Below are 17,597 nucleotides of genomic sequence, written 5' to 3' on the forward strand. Positions count from 1 at the left end.
ATTGCACGTTGCGACACCTTAGTTATTCATTGATTGCTTTCTCATATGTGCCTTGACCATGGGCCTTCAGCAGACCGAGTAACCCCTTGCTGGAGCCAGTGACCTTGAGTCCAAACTGGTGAGCTTTTGCTCAAACCAGATGAGCCCGTGCTCAAGCTGGTGACCTCGGGGTCTCGAACCTGGGTCCTCTGCATCCCAGTCTGACACTCTATCCACTGCGCCACCGCCTGGTCAGGCCTTAAATGTGTTTTGAACAATTTGTTCTGGTTGTTTAATAGTATTTCATGGTCTCTATGCATTTTTGTTTGTTTTGGAACAAGTTTTTATTTACCTAACTGAATTTACAATAGAGTTATAAAAATGTATGCTAAACATAAGATTTGGGTATGTCAAGCTTTTTTTTGTTGTTTTTTTTTTGTTTTTTTTTTTTTTGTATTTTTTTTTTCTGAAGCTGGAAACGGGGAGAGACAGTCAGACAGACTCCCGCATGCCCCCGACCGGGATCCACCCGGCACGCCCACCAGGGGCGATGCTCTGCCCCTCCGGGGGGGTCGCTTTGCCGCGACCAGAGCCACTCTAGCGCCTAGGGTAGAGGCCAAGGAGCCATCCCCAGCGCCCGGGCCATCTTTGCTCCAATGGAGCCTTGACTGCGGGAGGGGAAGAGAGAGACAGAGAGGAAGGGGGGGGCAGGGGTGGAGAAGCAAATGGGCGCTTCTCCTATGTGCCCTGGCTGGGAATTGAACCCGGGTCCCCCGCACGCCAGGCCGACGCTCTACCGCTGAGCCAACCGGCCAGGGCCTGGGTATGTCAAGCTTTTATAGCTGGGACTTGACTTATATTTGTTTTTTTTTATTACAAAATAATTTTAGAACCTTAAAAACACCTTTTGAGAAAGCAAAATTCACTTTTATAATTATTTCATATGTATTAATTTCTCAATATTTATAATCATAAAATAAATAGCTGTCTTCTGCTATTTGTGTTTGGATGTTTAGCTACATTCCTGTGTGGTCTTGTCGGAGACACTGGGACACATGCAGAGAGAACAGGCTATATGGTAGAATTTGGCTCCTTGTTAACTAAAGGTTAATCCTGAGTGATTTATTTAGCTTCTCAGTTTCTGTCTCTTTGATGGGGGTAATAAAATCCACCCAAGGTTGGTGTGAGAATTGAAAAATACACACTCCTAAGTATATTTACTTGGCAAAGGAGCACATCAGCAGGGTTGGTTTGCTCTGTGTGTGTGTGTGTGCGTGTGCATGCATGTATATGCACCTTCTGTGCTACTGTAAAAGAAGCAAAAGAAGAAAGACACGTGGTTAAGTTCTCGGGGGTGGATTCCACTGGTCTTACTTCAGTTCCTTTTGCAAAAGCTCAGAATCACAATAAGGAAACTAACCCCAAAGATGAGCCTCGCATGTAAAATCTTAACCAGCTTCCTTCTGATTTTCATCTTTTCTACCAAAGGTAAGTTGGTGCGTGGGTCTCCAATGTCAGCATTAGAAGTTTCTTCGGAGACTCTGAAGAGAGTCGAGTTAAAGAGGTTGCAACCCAGCGTTGCCTGGCAGCGAGTCTCAGCCTCAGTAACTGCTTTGCTTTTTATAGGTGCACCTCCTAAAACCATCAAGGTCCATGGTACCCTGAATTATGACATCAACCTTGACATTCCTAATTTTTCACTGAATGGCCATATAGATGATATACAGTGGAACAAATATAACAGCAGCAACAGGCTTGCACGACTCAAAGGAGGAAACATAAGTTACCTAAAAAAGAAAACATATGCACTACTAGGAAATGGAACTCTGAAAATTAAACATCTGCAGAGAAATGATAGTGGTATCTACAACGTGCTCGTATATGACACACTTGGAAAAAATGTGTTGGAACATACGTTTGATTTGAAGATTCTAGGTAAGTCTTTGTTCCTTAAATCCCTCCAACTCACTACAGATGCTATTTAGCAATTTGGGAATGGCATTTGTGGAATGTCCCCAGCCCTAACCTCAACCTTGGGGAGCCCGAAAGGAAATCTAATGTATTCCTCCTGCCTCAGTGGAGGCTCATGTCCTGTGGGAGAGAGGGAACCCACACGTGGACATGCACAGCTGATAGTCTATCCGCCTAAAACTGTCTCTTCAGTGGTTCTGGGAATGTGGGGCTGAGTGAAGAACCTGGTTGAAGGTGGCATTAATCAGGAGGAGGAAACAGGTGAGGCAGAAGAGAAAGGTAGGCATTCCAGCTGGATGATGGAAGGGCAAGCTCGTTGCAGAGCAGGAAAGGCGAGACTCGCAGGAGAGCAGTGAGTCTTCCAATTAGAGAGACAGTTTCAAGCCAGGGTACCCTGAAGGAGTAATTACATGGCAGGAAAGAGCTGGGAATCGTGAATTTAAGGGTGAAGAGCCTGTGGTTCTGATCTGCTCCATATCAGAGTGGCCTGCGGAGGGTTGTGATTTCTGCTGACCTCTGTAGAGAGCACACACCGTGTGGCTCTGTGTGTCTGTGCTTTGCCGGGAAGGCAGGAGGGTGTACTGAAGATGGTGGCAAGAAGACTAGCCAGAAAGCTTCTGTGAAGGGGAGAAGGGCTGGTTTGTGTTCTTAGTCCTAGGTGCATGTTAGAATCAACTGAGATGCTATTACAAGTTACCAGTGTCCAGGTTCCATCCCAGATCAATTAGGTCAGTATACTTTAGCCTGGGACCTGGGCATCAGTTGGGTCTAAAGGTCACCAGGGAATTCTAACCAGAAGCAAAGGCTGTACTCACTGGCCTAGACTAAAGGGTGCTTGTAAACTGAGGGAGAATGAATATTTGGAGCATTACATGTGGAGACCAGCCTGGGCTGGGGGGCATGGGTATGGGACAGAGGGAAGAGAAAGTGGAATTGAAATGATTTTGAAGTTGAAAGTCCAGGAGCTGTTTGAAAGGGGGGATAAGAAGTAAGAAGAGGAAGCTGCACTTGGCCCAGAGAGGAAGACAGGAGCCCCAGAACGAGCCCGAGCCAGCAATTCGGCGAGCAAACCAACATTTCTGTGCTTTGCACGGGAAGTGCCACCAGAACCAGGGCCCCTTCTTCTACTTAAGGTCACCCTCCAGCCCTGTTCTTAGTATGTGCACCTGGCACCCACCCCTTCCAAAAATCCCAGACACTGCCAGCTCCCTACAAATGACAACTTTCCACACTCTAGTCCTCAGCCTTGGCTGGAGAGCACATTGCAGAAATGGGGTGGGGTGAAGAATGGAGCCAGAGGGACCTCTGCTTGTGGGCCTGAGAGCCCCAGATCTCCAGACTCCTGCCAACATGGGCTTAGGTGTCTGCTTTGAACACGAGCCTCACATTTCTGTCTTCTTTAGTATTGTAGCAGTCACAGTATCCACCTGCTGGGTGTTGAGTGCTTTGCTTACACAATCTTATGGAAAATTCCCAACAATCCTAAGAGATAGCTCTTATTATCCATTTCTTATCTTTAAGGAAGCAGAAGCTACTTGTCTGACATCTCACAGTTTGCTGTAAAGTCAGGATTCAAACCCAGGGCTTCTTTTACCAAGGATGGTGACTTTTTTTCTTTCCAAAAAGCTTTATTGAGACACAGTTCATATACCACACATTGCTCCCTTAAAGCACGCAATTCAGAAGTGTCTAGCACACTCCGAGTTGTGCAACCATCACCACAACCAATTTTAGAACATTTGAGTACCCCCAAAATAAACCCCACATTCCCCTGCCAAAAGACAGAGATCTTTCCATGATACAACAGCCACCTTGCTCTGTGTGTGTGTGTGTGTGTGTGTGTGTGTGTGTGTGTATGTGAATGACACAGCATCTTAACTTTGTTTGTGGACTGATCAATATTACATGACACGTGGCCTTGGCCTTTAGTAAATTCTCCATCTCCTCTGAGCCTGACTTTTATAATAATAATTGCATCAGGTATTCAGTGAGACACGGCTTCAAGGAGACAACCATGCAAAGGTGCCCACCAGTGCCCAGGACACACCTGTTGGCTCAATGCCCTTCCTGTTTCACTGTTTCTTCATGCTTCTCCTGGCTACAGTCTTGGCACCCAAAGCCCGTGAATGAGGGGGCTGCTGCTGCTGGCTGAAAAGGGAATGTAAAGCCCCTTAAAAGCAGATGTTAGTGGGGAAAGAATTAATCCTTATAACCTAGAATTAAGGAGTTCTCTGTGAGATGAGCACGAGGTGAAGTGGCCAGTCCTCTGCTAGGAAGCTATCTGATGGAGAAGATATATAAAAAAATAAGACCATGTGGCTTATAGGAGTGAAGTATTGGAAAGGATTTAAAAGTCCCTAGCAGTTAGAAAGTTATTTATTAAATGAAGTATACATCATTTAAAAAGATTGTGGTGATGTATTTGATATTCTTACGGGGAAAAAATTTAATAAAAGATCAGAAAATGAAAAAAAGGCAGACTACAACATCATATCATACAGTTTTAACTTTTAAAACATGAATGTATTGTATAGAAAGCATCTGCTAAAGAGGTACATCAAAGCATTAATAATTATTGACTCTAGGTAGTAGAACTACAAATGATTTTTAATCTTCAAACTTTTAAAATCAATTTTTACAATAATTAGATGTTACTCACAAATAGAAGAAAAGAGTATTTCCGTTTTGAAAAGATATGTAAATGCTTTGACCCAAGCCCCAGACTACTCACTGACCCTGCCTTGCTGTGTGATGGTGTTTCTTCATCCTCTTCTTTCTTGGTCCCACAGAAGCCAACAATGGGAGAAGAGCTCAATTTCTGCATGCTTATACATTGAGACAGAAATGCAATGTGGCGGGAAAGTTCAGGGTCAAGATGTTGTTGCCTGGGAGTCAGGGAGGGGGGAATCATGGGAAAATGAGCTGTCCATCTGCATAGTGAATGGAGAGAAACTGGGTGAGGAAGGTGGCAAGCTTGGGGAAAGAGAGTCAAGTATGAGATAAAGACACAGGAGGAGGTCACACAGCTGGAAGTGGAGCAGGATTTGTACCTGGCCAAGGCCTGGGATGCCAAGGCCCAGCCCTTAGCGTAGTCTCATGTCAGAAAAACAGAGGCAAGGGATTTATGATTATGAATGTATCAACTACCGACAAAAAGGTCAGTGCCTACTGCTTTGCCCAGGGCTTTGTCACATGTTGTGCCTGTTATGACAGGTGGGGCATGTCTTTCTGATCCTTCTCTTCTAGATGAGGTCCAGTGAGGCACAATGAGTGGCCAAACAGCTTTGGGAAAAAATCCATCCACTTTAAACTTTTAGGGCCTTGGGCATTTCATGTCAATAAGAAGGAAAATATCAGCTTCTCTGTTTGTTAGGATTATGATATGTGAAAACATTTTAAGGTATAAAACAGTACTTAAACATATTTTTTTAAGTGAGAGGAGGAGACATAGCAAGACAGACCCCCACATGTGCCCGACTGGGATCCACCAGGCAACCCCCATCTGGGACCAATGTCATCCTCAGTGCTTGAGGCTGATGCACTCGGACCAATCAAACCATCCTTAGTGCCCAGGGCCGATGCTCAAACCAATCAAGCCACTGGCTGTGGGAGGGGAAGGGGGGAGAGAGATGCAGATGGTTGCTTTTTCTGTGTGCCCTGACTGAGAATTGAACCTGGGACATCCACACATTGAGCTGATGCTCTATCCACTGAGCTAACCAGCCAGGGCCGCACTTAAACATTTGATACGACTTTTTTTACTGACATAATATATGGATGAATGTTACCATACATTTATTCTAAATGTACTGTATAAATAAAATAGATTTCAAAAACAGCTAGGGGTCTTTGAAATTGTTCCCTGGTCCAAAACTGACTCTATTTCCCCCTCTATAAATAGGTATGTTTGTTAATCGTATCATAATCAGAAAGTTGCCTCATAGAAATTGGATCTTTATTTTCTTTGCAGAGAGGGTCTCAAAACCTTCGATGTTTTGGAGTTGTACCAACGCAACCCTGACCTGTGAGGCAAAAGGAGGAACTGACCCTAAGTTAAAACTGTTTCAAAATGAGAACCATATCACAGACAGTCTGAATGTCATCACACACAAGTGGACCAGCAAACAACCTGCAGTATTCAAGTGTACCGCAACTAACAAAATCAGTAAGGAAACCAGCGTGGTGACCATCAGCTGTCTAGGTATGTGGTAGACACTGGTCAGACATCCCAAGTTCACTTCACAAGCATAGCCTGCCAGCCCCTAGTGGAGACCCGCTTCAGGGCCCAGGTGCCTGGGCTTGAAGGCAGCCTTGACCTCCAGATGAGAACTGAAAACAGACCCCTTCCCACTGGAAACCTTCAAGAGAAGACTCGAAGGAGAGAGGAGGTGGTGTTCTATGCTTACCCCTCCTGGGAGTCCTCCCGCAGCGCAGAATGTAGCCTCAGGCAATTCAAAAGATCTTTGGGGTAAAAGAATTGCCAAGTAGAAGATATAGGAGGTGTGGTAGAGGCTATCTATGCAACCCTCACTTCCCAGAGAGACAAACTTACTTACCCAAGGTCTGTTGGCTAGTCAGCTACCACAATGGTGACTCCTAGAGTAATGATGGAGAAGAGAGCAAAGACGATTCTTCTCTGAAGGGAAGAGGGCTAGCACCTCCTACCAGAGGCTGTAGAAAAAACATGGATTGAGGGGGTTGGGGGAAGAAGAGCGTGAGGTCAGGGAGGACCATGGATATAGGAAATGCTCCTCCTGCCTTAAAGCAGGCAGCCTGCATTGGCACCAGCATCAGAAAATCCCAACACTCTAAGAGCCTGAGCTCTTGCCTGCTGCAACAGCCTGACATCACCCCCACGAGTAAATTTTGAGAAGCAGTCTGCTGTAGTGTTCAGCTCTGGGACCCACAGCTCTGTGATTATCTCCCCAGTGCTCTCTGCTCAACCCCCCAAAGGGGAACTGAACACTAAAAGTAGTTATTTGTTCAGAAGTCCTGAGTTTCCACAGTGCCTACAGCTGGTCAGTGACCCTAATAAGCAGCCCTGGGTTGGTGTGAAGTCAGAAGTAAGGCTTTTTCATATATATTCTTTGAATTAGTTATTTATTGCTGTATAAGAAATTATCCCACATTTTGTGGCTTAAAACAATGAGCAGTTATTATCTCACAGATCCTGTGAGTCCTGAATTTGGGAGTGACACAGTGGTCCTGGCTAAGCTTCTTTTGTGAAGCCACACTCCAGATACTGGAAGTATGTCATGTCAAACATGTCCAGGCTCTATGAGGGGGTCCCTGTCCAAGCTCAGTCCTGTACCATTGGGTTTCCTCACAATATGGCACCCAGCTTCCCTCTAAGCAGACCAAGCAAGAATAAGAACAAGAGCTCTAGACAGAAGCCATGAATATTTTATAACAGTCTCAGGAGCAATAGGTATCCCAGTACTTTTGCTGTATTCTGGTGATTAAAAGCAACCAAGTTCAGCCCACATTCAATCGGAGGGGACATAGATGAGCATCGCTTCACCCTGTGTGTCTGCCCATCACTGCGTACAGTGAATTGAGCAGTCCCTCCTTGACTTCACGTCCCCTTCCTCTTTCAGGGGACCCTTGATTGGACTTGCCAGATTTAGCAAATAAAAAACCCCCAGCATAAATATGTTCCAAATGTTGCATGGGACATACTTAAACTAAGTTATTGTTTAGTTAAACTTTCACTGGCATCCTGTATTTTATCTGACCACCTTATACCATTAAAAAAAATTTTTTTTAACTAGATTGCACCAGAATAAAAATGTGTGTGTGTTAGGGATGGAGGGAGGGCACTGGGAGAAGCTGAGGTTCGCAGACTGAACCCTTCCCGCCCCTCACTCTGTGGTGCAGAGCAGAAGCTTGCCTGGGAAGGGGCCTGAAAGAGATGGGAGGAACACAGAGGAGGGGATGCTGGGGAAGGGGAGGCTGCTCTTAAAGAACCTAAAAAAGATGCCTATTTCCTCCTGAGAGGCTAAGACAGAGAGGAGCGATGATAAGACTAACCATTTGGCTCAGAAAAGGTGAGTATGTATATAAAACCAGAACACAGGACAAAGGACCCACCACATAAACTTCTGGGCATGTTCTCTCCAGGAAGGAGTGCAAGAGGGGGGCAGTTGGCTTTAGACACCGTGAGCACGTAGCTTTGAATGCCTTAGACACAAGCTGGAATGTCGCCCCCATGGAGCACCCAGGTGCCCCAGAGGGCTGCATTGCGCAAACCTGCGAACAGACTAAGTGTGCCCCAGATAAGGGTGTGGCCGCCCATGTGAGCATTCTGAGAGAAGACGAGCTGGTGGCTACATGGCTGAGCCCCTTGCCCCCACCTAGCTCCAGGCCCCTGCGGGTCCACCAGGGTCAGAGCCTAGGCCTCTCTCATCAGCATGAGGAAGACTCCAACAGCCCAGCCCTGCCTCTCAGCCAGCAGATTCCAAAGAACCCCGGATACTTTTGAGCTTCATAGCAGTTTAGGATTATGCCTACTTTTCTAAAGGAAGCCCCTTCATCTGCAGACCAGAGGGGTTGTGCAACTGGCAGGCAAAGACACAGTCAGAGAGACTTGAAGAAAGAAAGCAAGGATCAGCAGACAACTGCAGGCTGTTGGTTTGGCGGCTGGGCCTCTGGCTTGCTCCTGGGGCTCATCCTGGGCTGGTGTACAAGAGTGTCTTCCAAGGAATGTCTGGCTAGAGAGGGAGGGTATCGTAGTGATGCTGGGCTGAGCTCCTGTTTGTTCTCTGGTGAGTCCCCTGACCCATGGCCCAAGTGCTGCCTCTCTAATTGCCAGTGACTCACAGAGGGCACATGGCCCCGCAGCCCTCCCACAGAATGGCTCCTAGAAACGCCAGTGTACAGAGCTCTGCTAAGAACAGGACCTCCTCGCCTTTGTGTGTTGTTTTACAGTTTTCAAAGCACTCCCACATCCATTATCTCAGTGGTCCCCAACCTTTTTTGGGCCACGGACTAGTTTAATGTCAAAATATTTTCACGGACCAGCCTTTAGGGTGGGATGGATAAATGCACAAAATAAAATTATGTGACCGGCATAAAAACTGTGGTATTTTAAAATATAATTGTCAAACTTGCGAGACAAGCATCAAGAGTGAGTTTTAGACAGATGTAACAGAGGGAATCTGGTCATTTTTAAAAAATAAAACATCGTTCAGACTTAAATATAAATAAAACAAAAATAATGTAAGTTATTTATTCTTTCTCTGCGGACCGGTACCAAATGGCCCATGGACCAGTACCAGTCCGTGGCCCGGGGGTTGGGGACCACTGCATTATCTGACTGGCTTCCGGCAGCCTCCCTGTGATGCAAGTTTCATTATCTCCACTTTATAAAGAAAGGAACAGGCTCAGAGAGGTGGAGTAACTTCACAAAGGTCACTCAGCTCTTGCCTAGAAGAGCCTGGAACTCAAACCCTTTTCTCTAAACAACCTACTCATGTTATCCTCACTGCATTACTGCAACTGAAGCAGGTTTGGGAGCTGAAGATCAAGTCCACCACTGCTGCCATGTCACAGTGTCAGTTTCTCTTACAGGACAGGGGAAGTCTGGGATGGGGTGCTGGCTGTGCAGCCAGAGGGCTGGGCTGTACACAGAACACATTTACTCTTAGTCCTTGGACACTGTCTGGTCAAGAGGGTGAGAAAAAAAACAGTGGTGTAGGAGGGCAGTCAGAGATACAACTGGGCACATGGTTTGGAAACTCCGAGACAAGGATCTGCTTGAAGAAGCCACTCAGGAAGACACTGTGTGGCCACGGTCAACTCACCCTGCCTCTCTGGGCCTTGTCTGTAAAACTAGAGGTGATAAAATATTTGTCTCTAAACTCTTTCTCAGATCTAAACTTCTGAGATGGTCTCCTTCGTTGGACAGTGGACAATGCCCTGGCACATGACGATTAGGCATTCTAGTCCAGGAGAGTCCAGGAGGGGAGCTTCCCAAGGAGCCTTCTGAGGGCGCTGGTCCCACCCTTTCAGGGATGGACACAATCCACCACCTTCTATGAGTTTGGCTTTTTGTGAGATTGAAAAGTCCCCATCTATTAAGCTCTATTATCTGCTGAACGCAAGAGGGAGGAGTTAAGCATGCCATCTTGGCCAGAGCAATGATGGTCTCTCTGTCCAGGACCACTCCCCTCCATCCCTCCTTTGTTTCCCTTGCAGAGAAAGGTCTGGATATCTACCTCATCGCTGGCATATGTGCAGGAGGCATTTTGCTCTTACTCTGTGTGGTACTGCTCATTGTTGTCATCAGCAAGAGGAAAAGACAGCACAGGAGGAGAGATGGTAAGTAAGCTCCTCTTCTGTCCCACCACAGGCCTGGGCAAAATCCCCGTGAAAATAGCTCACAGGGATGACACTTTAGTCTGACGAGAAAGCAATGGAGACGGGTAGTTTCGGAACGTCAGGGCTGTAACCAGTGGTTACAGTTTTTTCCATTTTGTGGCTTGCTTGATGTCTGAAAAACACATTTTCAGTGGTGACAATGTAGGGGCTTTAAGAAGCTGAATCCAGGTTGGCCCCATTGGAATCCACCACTGAGGCTGACTCCGCGTCAGGCTGTGTGATCATATTTTGAAAAAGCCACATATCTCTACGTGGGTAGACAGATTAGCTTCAAAACTCCATTTCGGTGAGCAAACATCTTGTCTTCTCCTGAGGGGGTGGCAAAGCTCCTAGAACACAGGTAGAATTTCAGGGCATAAAGAACCCATAGGAGCACCCTATTCTAGAACCAGGTATTTATACCTCCTTTTCCAATTCGCTGTCCAGAGGGGATGTGTTAGGGCTCTGAGTGTTTCTTCCTCAAGTCAGGCCTGTCTGATGACCCACCGAGAATAAAAAGGTTATGCTCATAAGTGGAGAGCTGGCTCAAGGGGCATCACGGCTACCCAAGGCAGTGTGTTCAGATACAGTAGCCCCCCAACCTGTGGGGATTACGTTCCAAGACCCCAGTGGATGCGTGAAACCATGGATAGTACTGAACTCTATAAATACTATGTTTTTCCTACAAATATGTACTTATATTAAAGTTTAATTTATAACTTTAGGCACGATAAGAGATTACCAAGAATAACTAACAACAAAATAGAAAAATGATAACAATATACTGTGATAAAAGTTATGTGAAAAGGCCTGACCTGTGGTGGCGCAGTGGATAAAGCGTCAACCTGGAAACTCTGAGGTTGCCGGTTCAAAATCCTGGCTTGGGCCCTAGCCGGTTGGCTCAGCGGTAGAGCATCGGCCTGGCGTGCGGGGGACCTGGGTTCGATTCCCGGCCAGGGCACATAGGAGAAGCGCCCATTTGCTTCTCCACCCCCTCCCCCTCCTTCCTCTCTGTCTCTCTCTTCCCCTCCCGCAGCCGAGGCTCCATTGGAGTAAAATGGCCCGGGCGCTGGGGATGGCTCCTTGGCCTCTGCCCCAGGCGCAGCAGAGCGACGCCCCAGAGGGGCAGAGCATCGCCCCCTGGTGGGCAGAGCATCGCCCCTGGTGGGCGTGCCGGGTGGATCCCAGTCGGGCGCATGCGGGAGTCTGTCTGACTGTCTCACCCTGTTTCCAGCTTCAGAAAAATACAAAAAATAAAAATAAAAAATAAAAACCCTGGCTTGCCTGGTCAAGGTACATATGGAAGTTGATGCTTCCTGCTCTTCCCCTTTCTCTCTTTCTCTTTCTCTCTCTCTCTCTCTCTCTCTCTCTCTCTCTCTCTCTCTCTCCCCCCTCTCTAAAATGAATAAATAAAATAAAAAGTAAAAAAAGTTATGTGAATGGCTTTGGGCCATTATTAAGTAAAGTAAGCGTGATGTGAACACAAGCACTGTGATGCCTTGACAGTCGATCTGATACCTAGATGGCTACTAAGTGACTAATGGGTGAGGAGCGTGTATGGCATGGAAACACTGGACAAAGGGATGATTCACATCTGGATGGGAGGGAGAAAGATTTCATGGTGCTGTTGAGAACAGCGTGCAATTTAAAACTTATGAATTGTTTATTTCTAGAATTTTCCATTTAGTATTTTTGCCCTGCAGTTGACTGCTGGTAACTGAAACCGTAGAAAGTAAAACTGTGGATAAAGAAGGAGGACTCCAAGGGCTCATCAGGTGTCTGCACAGGTGCTGGCAGGGGGCTATTGGGACCCCATGTGCAGGTGGGTCCAGCAGGGGCCATCCAGACATCAGCAGGACATGCAGCCAGGTGGGCAGGCCCCTCAGGTCCTGTGCAATCTCATATTTACTGTAAGACTGGGTCCCCACACTCTGGGTCTTTTCCTAGAATGGGCACCACCTAAGGAAGGACCTGGTCTGAATCTCCTCAGGAAGTGGAGGCCTTGGCTCCCTTCAGATTTGACTTACTTCAGACTTCTCACCTCAGTCTCCTTCAGGCCACTGGCCCTCCGCCTAAGTCCCGCCCCCACGGCCTGCCCTCCGCCTAAGTCCCGCCCTCACGGCCTACGTTTCCACCCCCATCCTTCCCACTCCCTTCACCCCAGCAGACTGTCCTCTGCCCCCTTTCCCTACAGAGGCCCCTTCTCCAATGCCTAATGATCAAAGACTACTTATTCTCCCAAAGCCGACCTCCCATGTCAGCCACACAGGGCAATCTCTGCTTTCACTAGGCTGAAATGACAGCATGATGACTACCTCACGGGGACAAAATAGTTGCTTGTGCCAGGCACTAATCTCTGTAATGCTTCATGTTTGTCACCTTATCCAACTTTCCAAGGGCCCTTATGAAATCGGTAATACTCATACAGACGAGATTAAAGGATCTGCCCCAAATCCTATAGCCAGTAGGCTGAGTCAGGACTAGGGTGAGGTCAGCAAAAAGCCAAGGGTGCAAAGTTAAGAGACCCTCACCCTTGACCCTGATCTTGCACAACTTTGAGTGCGGGCCCAGGTGCCTTGCTGAGCAACCAGGAGAGGGAGTGAGGGAGGGGGTACCAAGCCTGGAGGAGCTCCACAGGGTGGATGTTGGGCAGGACCACTGTTTGGTGTGGGCATGCTGGGGCCACCATCCTACTTTGACCAGACAGGCTGCACAGACCCATGGCTAGCCTAGTCTGTCCAAGTGGGCTGGAGGTCTCAGTCACCCAGCCAGACTCTCTTCCTCCTTCTGGACTCCTGAGGCTCTCGGTCTGCACCCCTGTGGAGCCCCTGGGCTCTCACTGGAGGCTAACATTGTGATTTGCAGTCCCACTGACTTAAGTTTAAGCTTCCTGAGCACAGGGTTTGTGTCTGGGACATCATTGCCACTTAGCAATGGCACCTAACACCTAGAGGAAGGGAATAAATGTCCAAAGAGCTAATGAATAGAACAGTGGTGAACAGACTACTAAACAAATAAATGGCCAGCCAAGCCTGCCACGTAGGGTTTGAAAAGGGTCCTCCATTGTGCCACAGCTGGGAGTGCAACCAGAGGTCACAGTCCTCTGCCCGGCCTTCTGGGCATGGTCTTGGGGCACCAAGGATGGCACAGAGGATGTGTTTTTCCCTTTCTGTACCTTTTTCTTTGTGTGCTTAGGAGCACACTGGACTCTCACATGTCCTCACCGTATTGCTGTCTTTAGTCCTCATGGTGAAAGCTGCCCAAGGACTGGATTTCCAGCAGTAGGGGAAACCTTCAGACTGGCATCACCACCCAAAGGTGCAGGGTGACGCTCAGTGCAGAGGGCCCGTGCTTGCTGAGCCCTATCTCTGCAAAGTGTGAGAGGCCATTCACTGACCCCAGAGAGAATGCCCTCCCCCGTTTCCTCAGGGGCCTGCAAGGATGTCTTTGGGCACGGGTACTGGAGCACCTAACTAGCCCAAAGGGGGCCAGAGAGGCCAGCGGAGTCCTCCAGATCTCTGGCAGCTGAGCATCCTCACACATTTCCTGTTGCAGAATTTTGAAACAGCATAAGGAAAACTACATCACCATGAGTCTACATTACCAAAGGCCTGTCTTCATGGATGACAGTCACACAAAGCAGAGCATCCCAGAGGGGTGACCAGAAGAGGAATTTCTTTTCCTCCTAAATGCAAGAGGATAGGGCTTACTTTTGAATTTCTGAGAAACTAGTAAGCTTCTATGGACTAAAAAATCCCTGGTGTATCCTCTAACTCTCAAAAGAATGTGAGTTGAGTTGGAGTCAAACTGGGTGAAAGGCAGGTCTAACAGAGAACCCCATCTGAAGGAAGGTCGTTACTGAGGCATGTCCTCTTTGCCTATTCGGAGCCTATGACAAGGACTCTAACCATGCAGTGCCCACAGTGAACCATCTCTAGGATGCCACAGAGGCAGGACTGTGAGGTCTGAGTGCTCTCCTTGCTCCCGGGAGACCCAGGCACTAAGTCCCTGCCTGTCTCCTAGCTCCTGGTTCCCAGAGTTCTCAAAGCTCTTTTTCTACCTTGCTGGTGGGCATTTCTGTCTCCCCTACAAGACTGGGGACCCTCAGAGGGCAGGGGCAGCTTCTTCTTTCTCATCACATCCCCGAAAGCAGCTAGCATGATGCATTATGCATAGAAGGTTCACTGAATAAACAGTTGCATTGGTCATATCTTGCCAAGATGAACTATTCAGTGGTTTCATTGTTGCAGGTGAGGAACTGGAAATCCAAGCACACAGAACAACCTGTGAGGAAAAGGGCCGGAAGCTCCACCAAATTCTGGCTCCTCAAAATCCAGCCTCATCCCAACCTCCTCCACCACCTGGTCACCGTCCCCACACACATGGTCAGCGTCCCCCACCTCCTGGGCACCGTGTCCAGCACCAGCAGCAGTATCAGAAGAGGCCTGTTCCCCCCCCTGGCACACAAGGTCACCAGCAGAAAGGCCCCCCTCTACCCAGGCCTCGAGTTCAACCGAAATCTCCCCGTGGGGCCTCAGGAAACTCGCAGCTGTCTTCTGACAGAGTTGTCCCCTTCCTCTAACTAAGAGATAGAAACTGTCCCTTCCCAGAAAGGCACTGTGGAATTCCCGCGCTCCAGTGTGGACACCTGCATTTCCATTAACTATCTCCTACAAGTAGGACATCATCCCCACCCGAGCTCATGGGCCACAGCCACACCTGCACACCTGTCTCAGCCACGTGGTCTAACATCTGGAGTCTCTGGCCTCTTCCTAAAGCTCCACCGCACCAGGAAGGGTGAGACAGTACAAAGGCAATCACTGGGATGATGGGTGACTGAGCACAAAACCTTAGAGTTGTACTTGCCTCCCTGTGCGGCATCCAGTGGTCACTGTGCCTGTGTCTTGCTACAAGCTGCCTGCCTGTCCAAGAGAACCTTGGGTTTCTTATGTGTCTAGTGGGAACTTGCCCACCAGCTCAAGAATAGATGTGAAATAAACTTTGACTTGACCCCAGTGTCTACTCATTATGGAAAGGAGCCATCAAGCTGCTGCATAAAAAAGGCTGTTTGGTGTTGCAGGAGGAGCAGATTGGTCACCCCAAGCCACCTAGGTCTCCTTATCCTACCAGCACAGCCAGAGCATGCTCCCCAGGTCTCAGCTGCAAACCTGGCCTGACAGCCTACTTGTAGATTTGTATAATAAATTGAAACCTCTATGCACAAACTTCAACAAGAGGCATCAGAAAACCTACTTCTTTAGGTCTCACCTCTTTAACTATTCAGATGTGGTCAGAAGGATCTATAGAGTAATTTTGTAAAACAGGAATCCATGAATGCTGGAGGTGCCATGAGCCTATCAGATGACATGTATAAGAGACAGCTCGGTTCAATAGAAATCCCAAGTGTCTTCAGGGACCATTATTAAAAGATCAGACCCCATCCCCAGCTAGAGTCATGTTAGCTGTACTTTGAGGGAAGTGGGGAGAACAAAACAGTTTTCAGTTAAGGTTCTAAAACAATAGGTGGTGAGAAGCACCTGCTTTGAAATGTTGGTGCCATGGTTGTGGTCCCATCCGCCACCTTCTCCTGGCCTCTTGCACTTGCTAAATCTTATCAGGCTCTGGCAGGAAGCTCTGAGGTCTAACCCACAAAGCCCATGTGTACATTCGGGACTTCCTGAGACAGCTCACTGCGGGTTAGACTGTTTACTCCTTAGTACCCAGAGTTAAGTGTTAAGGATAATGATTAGTGAAACTGCACAGTCTCCTGAAATGCACATACAAAATCCAACCAAGTAACTATCACAGCAGGATGTTCTAGTAAGAGAGAAAACAGTCTGATCACTTCCCCTTTCTATTCTTCTCTTCAGTCCTGAGCCATTCCATCAGCCATCCCCCAGAATGGCCTCCATCCCATTCCCTTCATGAAGCCAGCCCTGTCTTCCAGCCCTGTGCTCTGCATTTCTTCTGCAATTCTATGGCATTACAGAGGATCCAGATCAGATATTGCCTGTAGCTATTCAATTTTTCATCATTCATTCATTCAGCAAACATGTATTGAACTTCTATGCATCTCAGGCTCTATGCTAGGTACTAGGAATACAAGGGCATACTACTGTATCTTTGCTTTCATGGACCACACAATCTAGTTGTGGGGGAGGCAATAACAAGATACAGTGTAGGTCAGAGGCAAGTTCAGGAGGCCAGAGGGAAGATTTGAACTACAGAGTGGAGGTGGGCTAGGGTGAAACAGAAAGCTCCCTGGAGGAGATAGTGTTTGAATTAAGTTGTAAGAGAGATAGTAGAACTGGTGCCACAGAAGTGCAAAATTATCCATGTAGAGGGGCTAGCAGAAACAAAACTCATGCAGTATCTGTTTATATAAGCATGTTGTTTCTTCTCCACTACTGTGTTTTATCCTTTTGAAGATACTATTGATTTTAAGTGGCACTATTATTTTACATACCCTGAAAAAAAAACTATCAGCTGCATTATAACAAAGCTAAAATACAATCAAGAGTTAGGCACAACCCATTTCTGAGATGTTAAAATGTGAATAGACATGCATTTTAGAATTGATAAAATGCATAATTATTAAGCTTCTTGAGGACAATGACCATTTCCTAGTATTGCCCACAGCGATTGATAGAAATGTCACTAACTATAGATTCAATGGGCAAGTCCAGCCTTTATGAAAGAAAGATACGTGAACACAGCTTGCATCTACATACATGAGACCCACGCTGTTGGCCTCTCCACCAGGAGTCAGAAAACATGGGCCTTGCCCAGGATTTTTGCTGCCATCACCCATTTGTCTGACATTGTGTGATCTCCCACTGACCTTGTTCCAGAGCATGGACTTTCTGAGAAGTGGTCAGATCAGCTGTTTAAAGAGAACTTGTGGAGCTTGTAAAAAAATAGCAATGATTTAGTAGGTCAAGTTGGGCCTCTAACCTCTGTATTTTTAATAACCACCCTAGGTAATTCCAACAAGCATTCATGTTGGGGAACCACAGGTCTACTGGTCCTCAAATTATTGATCATTAGTGACTGGTCAAACTTGAAAACTTTATAGATAATACAGCATTGTAAGGAACACAGTGACAGTCCAATTAACAGATCTTCTGTGAGCAATTACCAACACAAGGAAGTCAGCCATATTGGAAAAAGTATGCAGGTAATTTGAGGGACTGGCACATCCTGGAGTGTCATATGAAGACAGAAACGTCTAGGGTTTTTGACAGCCTGCCTGCCCTCTCTATAGAGCAGTCTGACCCTAGCAACTGCGT

General features: G+C 47.2%; 1 protein-coding gene across 1 annotated transcript; it reads left to right on the forward strand.

The window, feature by feature from the left end:
* Window positions 1-1,341: 1,341 nt before the first annotated feature.
* CD2 (CD2 molecule) lies at window positions 1,342-15,323 on the forward strand. The gene is made up of 5 exons (XM_066372265.1): window positions 1,342-1,467; window positions 1,606-1,914; window positions 5,921-6,151; window positions 10,147-10,269; window positions 14,559-15,323. The coding sequence occupies exons 1-5, from the start codon at window positions 1,407-1,409 to the stop codon at window positions 14,888-14,890; spliced, it is 1,056 nt and encodes a 351-aa protein (XP_066228362.1). The 5' UTR covers window positions 1,342-1,406; the 3' UTR covers window positions 14,891-15,323.
* The last annotated feature ends 2,274 nt before the right edge of the window (window positions 15,324-17,597 follow it).

Source organism: Saccopteryx leptura, chromosome 3 (assembly GCF_036850995.1).
Source record: "Saccopteryx leptura isolate mSacLep1 chromosome 3, mSacLep1_pri_phased_curated, whole genome shotgun sequence".
NCBI classification, from domain to species: Eukaryota; Metazoa; Chordata; class Mammalia; order Chiroptera; family Emballonuridae; genus Saccopteryx; species Saccopteryx leptura.